The 13358-nt window shown below is 39.9% G+C and overlaps 1 protein-coding gene across 1 annotated transcript; it reads right to left on the reverse strand.

Annotated features, from left to right (window-relative positions):
* Positions 1-436: 436 nt before the first annotated feature.
* LOC147795040 (uncharacterized) lies at positions 437-12851 on the reverse strand (the record flags this gene model as incomplete). The annotated part of the gene is made up of 9 exons (XM_087132314.1): positions 437-2573; positions 3177-3268; positions 3467-3505; positions 3801-3932; positions 4331-4450; positions 4876-4950; positions 5446-5502; positions 11944-12077; positions 12754-12851. Coding segments are annotated over 9 exons (853 nt in total), but the record flags the coding sequence as incomplete, so codon positions are not given.
* Between the last annotated feature and the right edge of the window lie 507 nt (positions 12852-13358).

Genomic DNA, 13358 nt, shown 5'->3' on the forward strand with positions numbered 1-13358 from the left:
ATTCTGTTCCAGATAAGAGAAAAATTACTGGTCTTTTTGGGGGAGTGGGGAAATCATTTGCCCGCCCCCTCCTCCCCTACACATGTACAAGCCTACTGCAACTAAGTTACTTTTCAATCATTAGATACAACACCTGTCGACAAGAAAACCGAGGTATTTATGCAAAGCAGCGGTGAAAGTTGCCCCGAAGACATGTTGACTTTTTCGTTTCAGAATTTGAAAGTCCCATCTTTTTTTTTTTCGAGGGAGAAGGTTGGAAATGACAAATAAAATTGAGAAGTGAGGATATCCTCTTTGCATTCTCTGTCTCACTTCAGGTGTGATTATGACAATTGTTACATCCTCGTTCTGACGCACAAATCAATGGAATTTCACTGCAGCACATTTTGACGAAAACGAAATGGACTGAAGAGAACATTGAGTAGATACAGAGAAATTTAACCACAAGATGAAAGCATACACTGTTTTATTGCTTACCAGAATCAGAAATATACAAGGCAGTTTAGCTGACTGGTGAAGAATTTCTCTATTTTCAACAGTAGAAATTAACGCAAAGGCAAAATAAATCCAATGTGTAAATTCCTAAAGTATTCTTTAAATTCTGCAGAAATATCAAGACTTCAAAACAATGGAAATGCCAATACCACGATGCATTTTAACACCAGACTTTAAACTTTAAACAGTCAATTCCAATAACAAAAATAGACAATAATCAACAACTTTTTAAAAACATTCTTTATAAACAAACAGCAGTCACACCAGCTGAAAGAAACAAATCAATTTGACCGGCAAGGAAAACACGTGACACTTCAACATCTATCTATAAACATTTCCAAAGTAAAAACAGTGTCAGCATCAAAGCTGAAGTTGGTATTCCATGTTCTTCATTTTTTATGTCTTTATACATAAATGCTGATTCAAAAATTGACAAGGCATTTTTTTCACTGTCCATCAAGACTCTTGAATTACAAAAATATATATACCATTATGAGGATTAAAGATTTTTTTAAAAAATCACTCTGATTTTATCAAAGCGATTGAACTCTAGAAATATCAATTTTACTCATGTATATTTCATACATGGACAAGTAAATAAGAAAGTCTAACTACAGTGTATAGAGTTTTGGCAACACATGCTATTTTCAGGTGATGAATATTTATGTTGCAAAATAACCTGCAGAAACAGAGATACATTGGTGATTTCCAGCAGTCTCAGAAAATTGTACCCTGGGATTGTTTTCCCCACAAATCACTGCAAAAATTTTTAAAAGACTGAATATTTCAAATCAGTGGAAGTTCTGCATGTACAAGGACTATGAGATTTCTGAGAGAAAGATAAGAAAAAATAAAAAATCCAGACAGGAATGACAGCTTTCCTGCAACTTGCCGAAAAGCCAAAAATCAAATCGAGTTACCTAAAATGAAGCATCCAGTAGCGTTTCATTCAAAACCTCCCTTTGCTTGAAGTCTGAACAAACAGTTTCATGCATAGATACAGATAGGCAGTAGCTACAAACACAACAGTGGACAAAATGGTTTACAGAAAGATGCAGCTTTGATCACAGGGACGGTTTTATCAAAGATGATCGGCATTAAAATTTTAGCAGAGAATAGAATGAATTCAGTGTAAAAACAAAATCAATTGCAAAATGTGAAAACACTGGAAAGTGAATGTTTGGAAATTTAAGTAGATTAAAAAATGCAGTTGGTCCGCCAGTGTACCGGTTCATTATTCTGCTACATGATCAAAAGCCAACAAGGTCATGTGACAGCCAGGATCAATCGCACCACCAGTTTGATAAACACACAGAGTTGTCATGTCGAAAGGTCACATCAGTGAACCTTGTTTTGAGCAGTTTGTGAAATCTCATTTCAACAGTTGGATCAGCTTGTAAAATTGATGTAATGATTGGCACAATTGGAAATGTCCTGTATCCAAATTATAAACAACCTAAAAAGTCATTTTTGCTACATAACTATCATGTAAGTCTGACGCTGTCTTGTTCCTGTTCCAAGACAGTTTGGCTGCAGTGGTCAAGTGAGGGCAGCATTCAATGCAGCACCAGTTGGTCTGTAAAAATGTTCGGCATAAAGATTTTCTACAACTTGTTTTCCTTTATTTATTCAAACTTTAACTGCAATCACTCAGAATGTGGCTCATTTGTTCCAACTTTTTTCTTAAAGTTTAAGTGGCCAAGTTGCATCCAACAGTCAAACAACCAAATCTTGTCAGATGTTTTTTACACTTCATCGGTCGCACCACCAAGCGACATACTGCTCACAGTAGCCACACAGTGTGCTGATACATCTTGTGAACAAATTATATGCATAATAATGTAACTTTGTGACGCAATGAAACTGCGGTGTGCATCACTTCGTGGTACGATGGACACTTTGTGGAGGGATCCCTCTCAATGACACTGGGGATGGTGGTGTCTCGAGAATACCACTGAGAGGACATTTCACTTCATGGACCGGCAATCTCCAGAACGTGATGCAGTAGATTCTGCTGGATATTCTCAATGGCGCCCGGCGTGCTGGCGAGGGCAGTGAAGACTTCTGTTGCCCCATCCCTGTGGAAAAGCAAGCAGGAAAAACCAAACAAGTGTTGAAGAAGAGTACCAGTCACAAGTAACAGGGTGAACAATGACAAAGGAATGCTTTTGTCACAGTTCATTTGACGAGCTTGCGACTTGATTCCAGACTGGAGGTCTTGTGATGGTCTTGTCGGGTCTTGCGATGGTCGACTACAACACTGCTACATTCATGTTTGCTATCTCGCAGGTGCAAGAAAATGATGCACGTGCATTACAGGTGATACTGAGACATAGCCGCACTGAGACATAAGTGCACAGCCAACAGCGAGGTTGGATCTGGGTAATTCCAGAAACTAGGGGTCCAAAAGTGTGCCATTTTTGTGTCATTGTTACATCTGACCTTTGTCATTTGTCATGAAAATATCACCGGAATTGATTTCAAACTATTACTATTTGTTTGGCAGGTAATTTGCATTAATTCATCATTCTTGGAAATCACAAAATATGTTCTGAATTTACAAAATCATTTGGCAGATGTGACAGGGACACGAAAAAAATTGTGACCCCTTATTTCTGGAATTACCCATATATGGGTTACAGGGTAGGTAGTGTTTGACTGTGCCAAATGTATGTGCTTACTTCATCAGGTCCATGGTCGTGATAGCCGTGGAGTGTTTCAGTAAATAGAAGACAGCTCGTAATCCATGGTAATGAATTTCAGGCACATTGGACTGCAAAAAGAGACAACACAAATCCCGTGGATTTCAAGAAATATACATGCAGAATGACTTGGAAAAGCCTTTATCGTCAAATAAAAATTTCCTTGAAAAAGAAATTCCTAAACATAAACTTCCTGACAGACGTCTCACTCTGCTTGAACACGTAACACGTTTCTAATCTTAACAAGCTGTGTCAATATGCAAACTCACTTTCATGCAGATGGCAACAATGTCAGCTGTGTGTTGACCCTGGAGGTTGAGAACAGGACACAGACCCAAGCATTATTTAACCTAGTTTTAGCAGTATGGATGACTATACTTTGAATATCTTACTACTGCTTAGAACAGCCGTTAAACAATCTACCTTTTGAAAGTCTGAGTGTGTGATAGCCTTTTAACACTAAACTGAATGGACGCAAAATGAAACAATTTTCATGAGGTATATAAAACACAACATGGATGTTATAAACAAAATGAATGGCTTGAATCCAAATTTTATCCACATATCTGTGTACTTGAAAATGCACGGGGAATTCAAACTCACGAGTCGGTAGGCATTCTGTTGGCATTTGGCAAAGTTGGCGATTGCTCTGGCTGCATGCAGCATCAACTCATTCTTCTCCTTAAACTCCACCATCAGGCGGCAAACGCAGTCCATATACTCCATCAAGGAGGCCTACGGAGGACCAAGGGGAGGTGAGATCTCCAGTTTTGTCAGTAAGTGATTGAGTGGCATTGCAGGACTCAAGCATTAACATTATTGGTAAACTTCTCCGAAAAATCTCGGGATGATGGCACTGTGAGAGAGGCCAACATTTGTAAGGACACACCTTACCCTACCATCTGATTGGTCAGAACATGATGGCATCTCCACTATTATTAATATTGATATAGCTATCAACATCAGTAGCAAAAGTTAAGAAACTATCGTAAAAATAATCAACCAAATAAAACCCAACTGGTAAAGGCAGTCCTTGTGGGCAGTATTGAATTCAAATGCATGCGAGCCTTTTCTCAAGCGTTGTGCAGTGATCCCCGTGGCCAAAGGCTATCACTGTGGCCCATGGATCCTACCTGATCTTGTTCACAAGTTGCCAGGTTGCCGACCAGACATAGGACGTTACACAAGACCTGGATGTTCCTGGGTCTGTTCTTGAGAGAGCGCAGGATCATCTTCCCGCTTGTAAAATCTTCCTGAATGAAAAAAACCAATAGGTCTCTCTCAAATGACGGCACTTCCTATAGATTGTAATATGCATCGGCCTTTCTATCTTAATGTTCATGATGCGCATCGGCTGTGCTGTATATCGGACATATTTGGATCAGCATGCGCGCAAGTTTTGAACTGCAAGCACATGCACCTGTTTGTGTTGTACATGCAGTTGTAACTTTGCTACAAAGATGGCGTCCAATGAGAGAGATTTAGAGGAGAAAAAGAGGGCATCACTCCATTCAGATCATCCTCCACTGTTTGTTGCTAAGAAATCATGTCTTAGCCATTGATCCGAGTCATTACAAGTGGATCAAGAGATCTTCTCCGGCCATCATTCAAACTACCTCATCAGGATGCATAGATGCACACTTGCACTTGCTAGTCAGGACATCTTGGCATGACTTGCCTGTATGATCTTATGTCTGTGCCAGTCTGTTCCCATGGACAGCTTGGCCAGTGTCTTCAACGATCCCTCTTGCATCTGTCGAGAAATTTAACGAAATAAAAACTGCTCGTAAGTTTGTTAGAAGCAAGTCTGTGAGAATGATGGATTACAATAATTTAATGACTCACTTTTGGAGAGTCATTTTATCTGTCTGCTTCCTGGCCTGCTCACCCACTCGCTTGTTCACGAGATCGTTCATTTGTTTGTCTGTTTGTGTTTTGGACAACCCTACATACGGAAATGATGAAGACCAAGTTAATTTTCAAATTTAGTGAGAGTGACTTTAATTCTTAAGAAAGATGGCCAGAACCTTCAAAATGTACTTATGATACAATGGATGTCGTTCATTACACATGCTAAGTTTAAAACAGACTGGTCAACGGACAGCCAAAATCTTGAAATAAAGGGGTAAACTCTGTATCCTCAAACGCAGTGGGCTGAGAGAAGATCCAAAAACCCATCCCTGTCTGAGTTTGATTGATGGTAGTGTGCCCAGCTCACATTCCCTTTTCATACTCATAGTGAGCATACCTGTTCATCCGTTGACATTGTGAGGGCCAGAAGCTTGCTGAGTGCGCCGTGGTTGCTCTAAAAGAAGCGTTAAAAGACAAACAGGCAGACTGTTTACAAATTGGTTTCCAGTCCCTCACAGAGAGATGAGTTTTCTTCTCTGAATTGACGGAAAGAAAACCTGCAGGTGCTGCTTTGAAAGCAATTTAACGACTTCCAAAGAAGCCACTCCGGCAAAAATCTACATATGGGTAACAATGATACTGTATTGCAGATGCACATGAATCACTTGTGAAGATGTTGATAACTCCTGCAAAGTATCAGCTATGTCAAAATTGAGCATCATATCATATCATATCATATCATATCATATCATATCATATCATATCATATCATATCATATCATATCATATCATTTGAATTTGAATATTTATTTCAATGTCATGTACTTAATCACCTCAATCCAAGTTTCAGAATAAGGAAATTGACAACATCTTGGTCTACATTAACACCACCAAATTTCATCATAATTAAGTTTATATGAGCTGTGAAGGTGATTAAGGAACGTTAGGTATTAAGTGAAGCAGAAGGCTTTCGTTCCCAAAACCTTTGGACAGACTAAAGACAATTTACAAAGGGACAAAACAAAAATATAAAAATAACATATAGGACTAACAGTAATTAACACAAATTGTTTACACATTACAATACAATGCTAGTGATTAATTCATTGATAGGAAAAAAAACAAAACAAAACAAAACAAAATCAGGGACAAAGGAAAACAAGAGACCAAAGCACACAGAAGCTAAGTATCATTAGCTCGCTGTTGTTAAATTATACTCAGAAAGCAAGAAGTTGTGCTTTCAATGTTTAAGAGGGATACTGAAACTATTCAGAGTAACTTACCATAATTAAAACCTTAATCTTCTTCCCCAAAGTATTTCTGTCATTTAATATGACACATTTATTTGCCCCTCTGTTTTTTCTTCGATGTAATCCTCCCTGCAAACATCGCTCACCTAGAATCATGTCCCCACATGCCAAACATGAATCAGATTAAAAGGAATGAAGTAGTTTTCACACCGAGCAAACTGCGCACTTGGATATTTCACCTAAAATACATGGACATGATTTCTGTAATAACACAGACCTTGTAGCACTGCTACGATGTCATCTACTATGCATCTGAACCTAGAAAAGGTCTTTGAACGGAGAGCCTCAACTTTCCCTCAAAGGTTCTGCTTCTAGTTACAGCACACAGAAAAAAACTGCATCAGCAGTACTTTCTCACAGATACTACATTATTCAGGCTTGTCGGGTATGCGGCCACCTAAATGCCTCTGAAAAAAGGTTGATGCACCATCGTCCGGGTTAACGCAACCTTTCCAAGGTAAGAAACCTTTCTTGCTGGGTCTTGTGACTGCATGGCTGTAAGCAAACAAAATATGCATCAGCCACTTTGCACAAATACATGTAACCGCGTACAGTCTCCTAATGTTTTAGCCATCAAATTATCATTCGGCAAAAAATTCTACGGCTTGTCACAAAACACTTCAAAGAAATGCATTCTACATTTCAAAGCACAGCAGTTATATCCATCAGTTAATGAGCATATGGAAAAAAACAGACATAAAACTCCACTGTCAGACTTTCACCCCTATTAAATGCAAATGAACTCTTCCATGGCAAGTTATGAAAAGAAGAACACGGACTGTTCTATTTCCAAGGGACCAGGGTATGATCCGTTATTTGTATTCTACATGTAAAACCTTCTGTGACAAACTGAGTGTAACATACTGTGCAAGATTACATCAGAATTAATCAGCTCATTCTACCTATCCTATCAAATAATGGAAGAGTCTGGATTCATCCATTTCCAGGACCTCTGCATTTTCTACATCCAATCCAAGCCTTTTATAAATTGCATACAATAAATACATACATGTACAGAGCTAGATTAACGTTCATGTACATGTACACCAATATTTCATGAACACGGAGTGAACAACATTCTATTGCGGATACACTGTACACTTCCAATGGATTATGTGAGTGTACGTACGCAACATATTCAACAGTTCTGACTGACTCAGCGGTGGGTTGCGAGGATTCAAATGTACAGCTTCAGTGGAAGTCGTTTCACACTGGTATCACATCCTTCAACAATTGTTGTCGTCGGTTGATCAAATGCATGTTTATAATAAGATCCACCTGGAGTCAGTTCATGATACACTATGCCCCCCGGGCATTTCTCCAGGTTTATCTCTGATTCCTGGGTTGACAACTATGCAGTACTTCATCAGCTGCCGCACTCCAAAGATTCGAAGATGGCATGAATCTAGTGAACCGGAATTATGCATCAACAAACTGGAGAAACTTTTGAATGATTACAACATCCCGTGTAGTGGCAAGATAGGGGGAGGTAAAATCAACATATTCTTATGAAAGCATGGGCACGGTCCGATTTAGAGCTGGTGCACGGTTGCTATGCAGTGAAGTCACACGATGCTGACATTCTTTCAAAATGCACCTCGCAAGTTTTCCCTGGATCTGAGCCTTTAACAACAGTTTAGCACTCTTTGAGTTCCAGTTTCCTCCACACCATGGCGACCAGTATGTTTATGTTGGAAAACTGGTCACCGTGTCCCAGAGTGAAGTGGAACAAGGAATTGTATCCCCAATGTGAAAAACACCATAGTTCAGGGATGAATCTGGGAGGTCAGAAAAGAACATGGAAATTCCAAACAGCTTGAGACGTTGTGGTTTTCAAATTCTATTGGCACATGGAAATTTTTTTCAAAAATGAAGAAATCACTGGATGGAAAGAAACTTTGGATGCTTATTTCAGGCAAGCTATCGTAATATCAGGACTTTGCCTGCCGTTAAAAGAAGTAGAAAAGCTAATCTGTAACTTCTAACTGGCACATGAAACTAAAAGAAATCTTTCACACTGGTGACAAAAATTCCCTGCTGATCCATAAAGAAAAGAACCATTGCTTTGAAAAATTTTGCGAGACGAAAGTCATACATTCTTCAGAATGTCGTAAATGTGTAATCGTAGGGCAAATACCTTGTACATCTAAATGCATGAAGAGGACACAAAAAAATTCATATTTAATCTGTGAGTTTTTCCCCAGGGCCTAAGGATATTAAGCAGCGACAAACTGATTGAAATATTAATCAAGATAAGCAAGCCATCACTGTAAACGTGATGTGTTAATTGGTATCAGCAGGTCTCAGGGTGAATGACCATGAAGACAACGACTTAGGGGTCATTCACCTCCACTGTACAACACATTCAAGACATGATACCTATTTATATTGTCTTGTTGATGTACATGTAGAAATAAAATTAACATAAGATACAAACAGCATTTCTGTGACCAAAACCAAGCCCAAACATAACAGCACTGACTTTATGTAAGTTGAGTTTCATTTATGAATCCATTTTCCGCATTCTTCTCACGGGATTAAAACATCCCACAAGTGGTCTTCTTTTACTCTTATACACTGTTTTTCAGTTTTGTTTCTAACTCGGAGTTTCAATCCTAAAAAATTTTCTCATAGGCAAAAGGTTTGTGATTTTCACTCTTTAGTTGGATGAATTCTTACCGGCTGACTTGAAAGACCCAAGTGTTTGTTATCTGGCTTCATTTTTTTTTTTTACTGGAAAAATTAAAAATAAATTAAAATAGAATTTATGAGAAAATTAAGCAAAAGGAAGTCTCTATGTAGACAGTGCAATGGCAATAAGGCATGTGGTGTCTGCTATCTTTTCCCCTCCTTTTAAAATCAGGATCACTCCGCAAGTTCTTATTGTGTTCTCAGCTATGCACAGCAAGAACTGCTGGTTACGATCTAAAATTGTCATCATAATTGATGAAAACGATTCAGTGTCTGCATGAAACCAGTTGCTGAAAAACTTCAAATACAGCGAAACACTCTCAAACAGTAGGAGACGTCACAGCCTACATTACAAACAAATGTCTGTCAGACCAAAATCAGGCCTATTCTAAGGGATGGCTTATACCGACATATGTTCATGGCCCACGTGTCACTTTTTGTGTACTCAACTTTGTGGAAAGACTGAAAATACCCAAATCAAAAGATTTTTGTGTCCAGTGAACTCTGATGCCGCAACAAGAACGCATGCGGGAAGCAGAGGTGGAAGAAGTTTTCTGAATCCTCCCAAAATAAAATTGCAAAGAGATGCCTGAGAAACCATGCATCCAAAATAAAGGCAAAAATCTCGCAACAATACCTGACTCTGCTGATGTAACCCCTTGAAAACAAGACATAAACATCGCTGGGTGAAAGTGGCCTAGGCATAAACACATTAGCAATGTATGGAATGGAAAACTAGTTCAAAACTTGTCCAAGAAATTTTCACCACTCATGATGTTGGCCCAGGGCAAGGGGAGTGCTGTTTGGATTGTTCCATTGTCAGACGAGGTAGAGATAAAAAAAACGGGGTAAATGACTTTTCAAAGATCATTCCATTACACAGAGGGTGGGTTCAACCTTTGCCAGAGGGGAAAGTAGTGTTTGACTTCCCACGGTGACATGCGTCCAGGGTCAATGACTGGTCGGCCAGATCGCCATCGTCTCTTTCCTGGTTGACGCAAGTTCATGGGATGTCAGTGACTGAGGCAACTGAGGTGACAGCCGTACAGTCAACTAATTAATGCCACAAGATATCCACAGGAAAAAAAAAACAGACAGAAACTGAAACTATTTTGTAAGCAAGAAGACAAGGATATTTCATGCAGAATCCATTACCACAGCAATGTTCGCGTAAATAACACGGCAAGCAATGATCAAGTTTAAAACAGGTGACTCAACACAGTCTCCCTGAGGGACGAGCGCTTGTAGCACATTAATGTAACACCATACAGTGACCATTAGATTTCTTTTGACATTCTCATCACAGATTGGATGACATACAACCAATACATTTAATGCATAAACCTTCTGGGAGGTGAGTCAATGAAACCTTCTTTTTTTTTTCATTTTAGAGTCTTTCTTGAGTGCCCGCTCACATTAAACTTGCAGATTTTTGTACAGTCCATGAGAAGTGTTGTTTTTGAATGGAAACAGATTTTTAATGTCAGAAAGAAATAAGTCATCTTAAAATATCCTTTTTAATAGGGCAACACCTCCATGTACCAGGATGAACTGACACATGAATGTGATTGATCAAGGTCAAATGACCGAATTTCAAATACTGATTCTGATTGGCCAATACTGGCTCACTGACTGTATAAGGTCAAGGGTCAAGACAAAACCGATATCACTGAGTTTCTTTTTCTGATACAAAGCTTTAACATTTGATTTTAAAAATTCCTTATTGGGTGGCGATTGTGACTTTGCCATTATGTGGTGCTGTGATTGAGTGACCTTGGATTGGATGGAGTCTGTGTGGTGACTGCGTAACTCCCAATTGTGTGGCTCTGCCATTGCGAGCTGGGTTTTCGGAAAGTGGGTCTCCAATTTTCTGGGATTTCCTTGCCAATGTTTCCAGTGTCCGGTGTCTATGGATTCCTCGGCCATGCGTGCAGGTGTACCGCTGCTGTCCACGGTAAAAATTTCCCCTTGTCTTGGAAAGGAGATGTGGCCAAACAGCCAGGCCAGGTTTCCACCAATCACGTAAGAAGATTTTACCGACACTACGTGTAGGGTCCTACACAATGCTGCCTTGCGCAATAAATACAGCAGCAAGGGCAGTCACAGCCATCGCCTCTGATGACTATCAGAACACAGAAGCATGTAGCATTCCACTCCAGAGACCACATTGTCAATGGCATGATTGCAGGGGCAAGACAGGATACATGCCCCACCCCCCCAAAAGTCTATGCCCCTCCCCAAGGACCCCTCCCCCTCAGAAAATCACCCTGATTATGCTACCGGACATTGCCAAACTTCTGTAAAGCCAATATTTTTGTATCAGGCTCAATCGTGAAACCAACAAATAAACAATAAATTAACCTGGATCGCCCGATCACACCCCCCAAGAATACTCTACGGAAATAAAATAGGAAAAGGAATGAAGCTAAACAGGTTCTCATATTACCACGAAGAAAGTCGGTATTTTGCAAGGTTTATCATCTGTCAGTGAAGTTGAGTAATAACTGCAACTGCATTAGTCTCATCCACTGATTTACACTGATAAAAAAAACTGATTCAGAAATACAAGAAAGTACAAAGAATAATCCGGGCCTATTAACACTAGGGGGCGCTGTTCATGGTACAGATGTACACATTTTATAACTACTTTTAACCTTACATGCCTTAACCCTTGCATCAAAATGGTGCTGTTGCTCTCTGTTTTTGAGTGATATATCAAACATTTCAGCTGTGGTGAAGTTCAACAGTGTTCAAAATCACTTCAAATCTCACCACCATAACCAAGGGGGAGAGATGATCAGATGGCCCGTCCTCCCTTGCCAAAATGTGGGTGGGGACAAATCCCCCCTCCCCCCACCACCCCTGCCGAATTTATGGCCTAGGTGTTATCTAACCTCAATGATGGCTTGGTGGCTTTTTGTGTCTTCCGTGATGAGGTTAAGTGTCTTCACAGCCAATAGGGCGATGGCGCTGGATGATGTCATGCCGCACAGATGAAGTACTGGCTGCAATGCACCATCGTGGATTGCTGCAGGCAAAGAACGAAGGAGTAAAACTTCTACAGTTCCAAAATGGTTTATAAAGGATTGCAGTTAGAATTCACATTCCAAGAAGAAAATAGCACTACTTTGCCCAAATCAATTTCTCAACTTATTTCACATCTTCCCTAATAGCCTTATTCTGTCAGTTTTTGTCAGTTTTTGGTGGTCAAAGAGTTAACCCTGAAGTTCATGCCTAAGATGATGTGAATGAGGGCGCAACCATAAATTGTCAAGGGGACTGCTAGAGTTCATAACCTCCTCCCCAGTTCTATCAAACCACCTGTCCACCTGTCTTGAGGACAGAAAAACAGATTACCTGTTAAAAATTTATAAGCCCCGTTTTTCTTGAAGCAAATCTTTAACACTAGTGAACAAATCTCCACATTTCCTTCCAAGATACTGAGTGCAGCGGAAACATGGCTTAGACGTCACCCAGGGGTGTCCGTTTCAGAAATATTCCTAGGACAGGACAGGCAGTTTTTAGTTGTGGCTGAGAACGGAAGGGTAGATATTGCAATCCAAGATGAAACCCCAGAACCCCCTACACAGTAATAACATTGGTCACAGTGAATAATAAAAAACTCAGGCACACAAAGACACGTCACAGATTCAGGTCACGCATCCATTTTAGGTGAGCCACTTTTGAGTTTTACCGATCATTACCTCGGGCTTTAAGGTCAGAATTTTTGCAGAATAACATCAAGGCACTGAGTCCATCGACGATCAATCTCTCTTGTGATTCCAAGACGTTGGTCAAAACGCTGGAAGACGAAGACGGAAAAAACAGGGAAATAAGGATTATCTGTTAGGTTCTTACAAAGTGATTATCCTAAAGATAAATATATGTATATGCAAGATGTTAACCAGTGAGGTGCAAAACGACTTTCTGAGGAACACACCCAGTGGTACACCGGAAACACAATTATTTTTTTCTGTGGCCTTATGATTGATGTGTTCTCCGGATATGTGCACAGGCACGCAAACCAGACAATAAAGGGTGATTCACAATTCAGTGCGCCCCCAAGAGGTTGCCATGGGGAGGCCCTTTTTTGCAATGTATTGTGGGAAAATGGTCAATTAAGTTCTATTAGTCAGTTGCGCTGTGCAAAGGGGTTTCCAATCTTTCTTTCTTTGTGATGAAGATTTGAAAGGATTGAGTATCACTGTTGATTGATCAAGGTTATGGTTTCTCGAGAGGCAAAGATGCCCCAAGCAATCAAAAAATCTCTTGAAGCTGTCCACTGACATTCACGCTGATGCTAATTGCG

The sequence above is a fragment of the Acanthaster planci genome, unplaced genomic scaffold (assembly GCF_054643075.1).
Source record: "Acanthaster planci isolate LZ-2023a unplaced genomic scaffold, COTS_SCS Contig203, whole genome shotgun sequence".
Classification (NCBI taxonomy): Eukaryota; Metazoa; Echinodermata; class Asteroidea; order Valvatida; family Acanthasteridae; genus Acanthaster; species Acanthaster planci.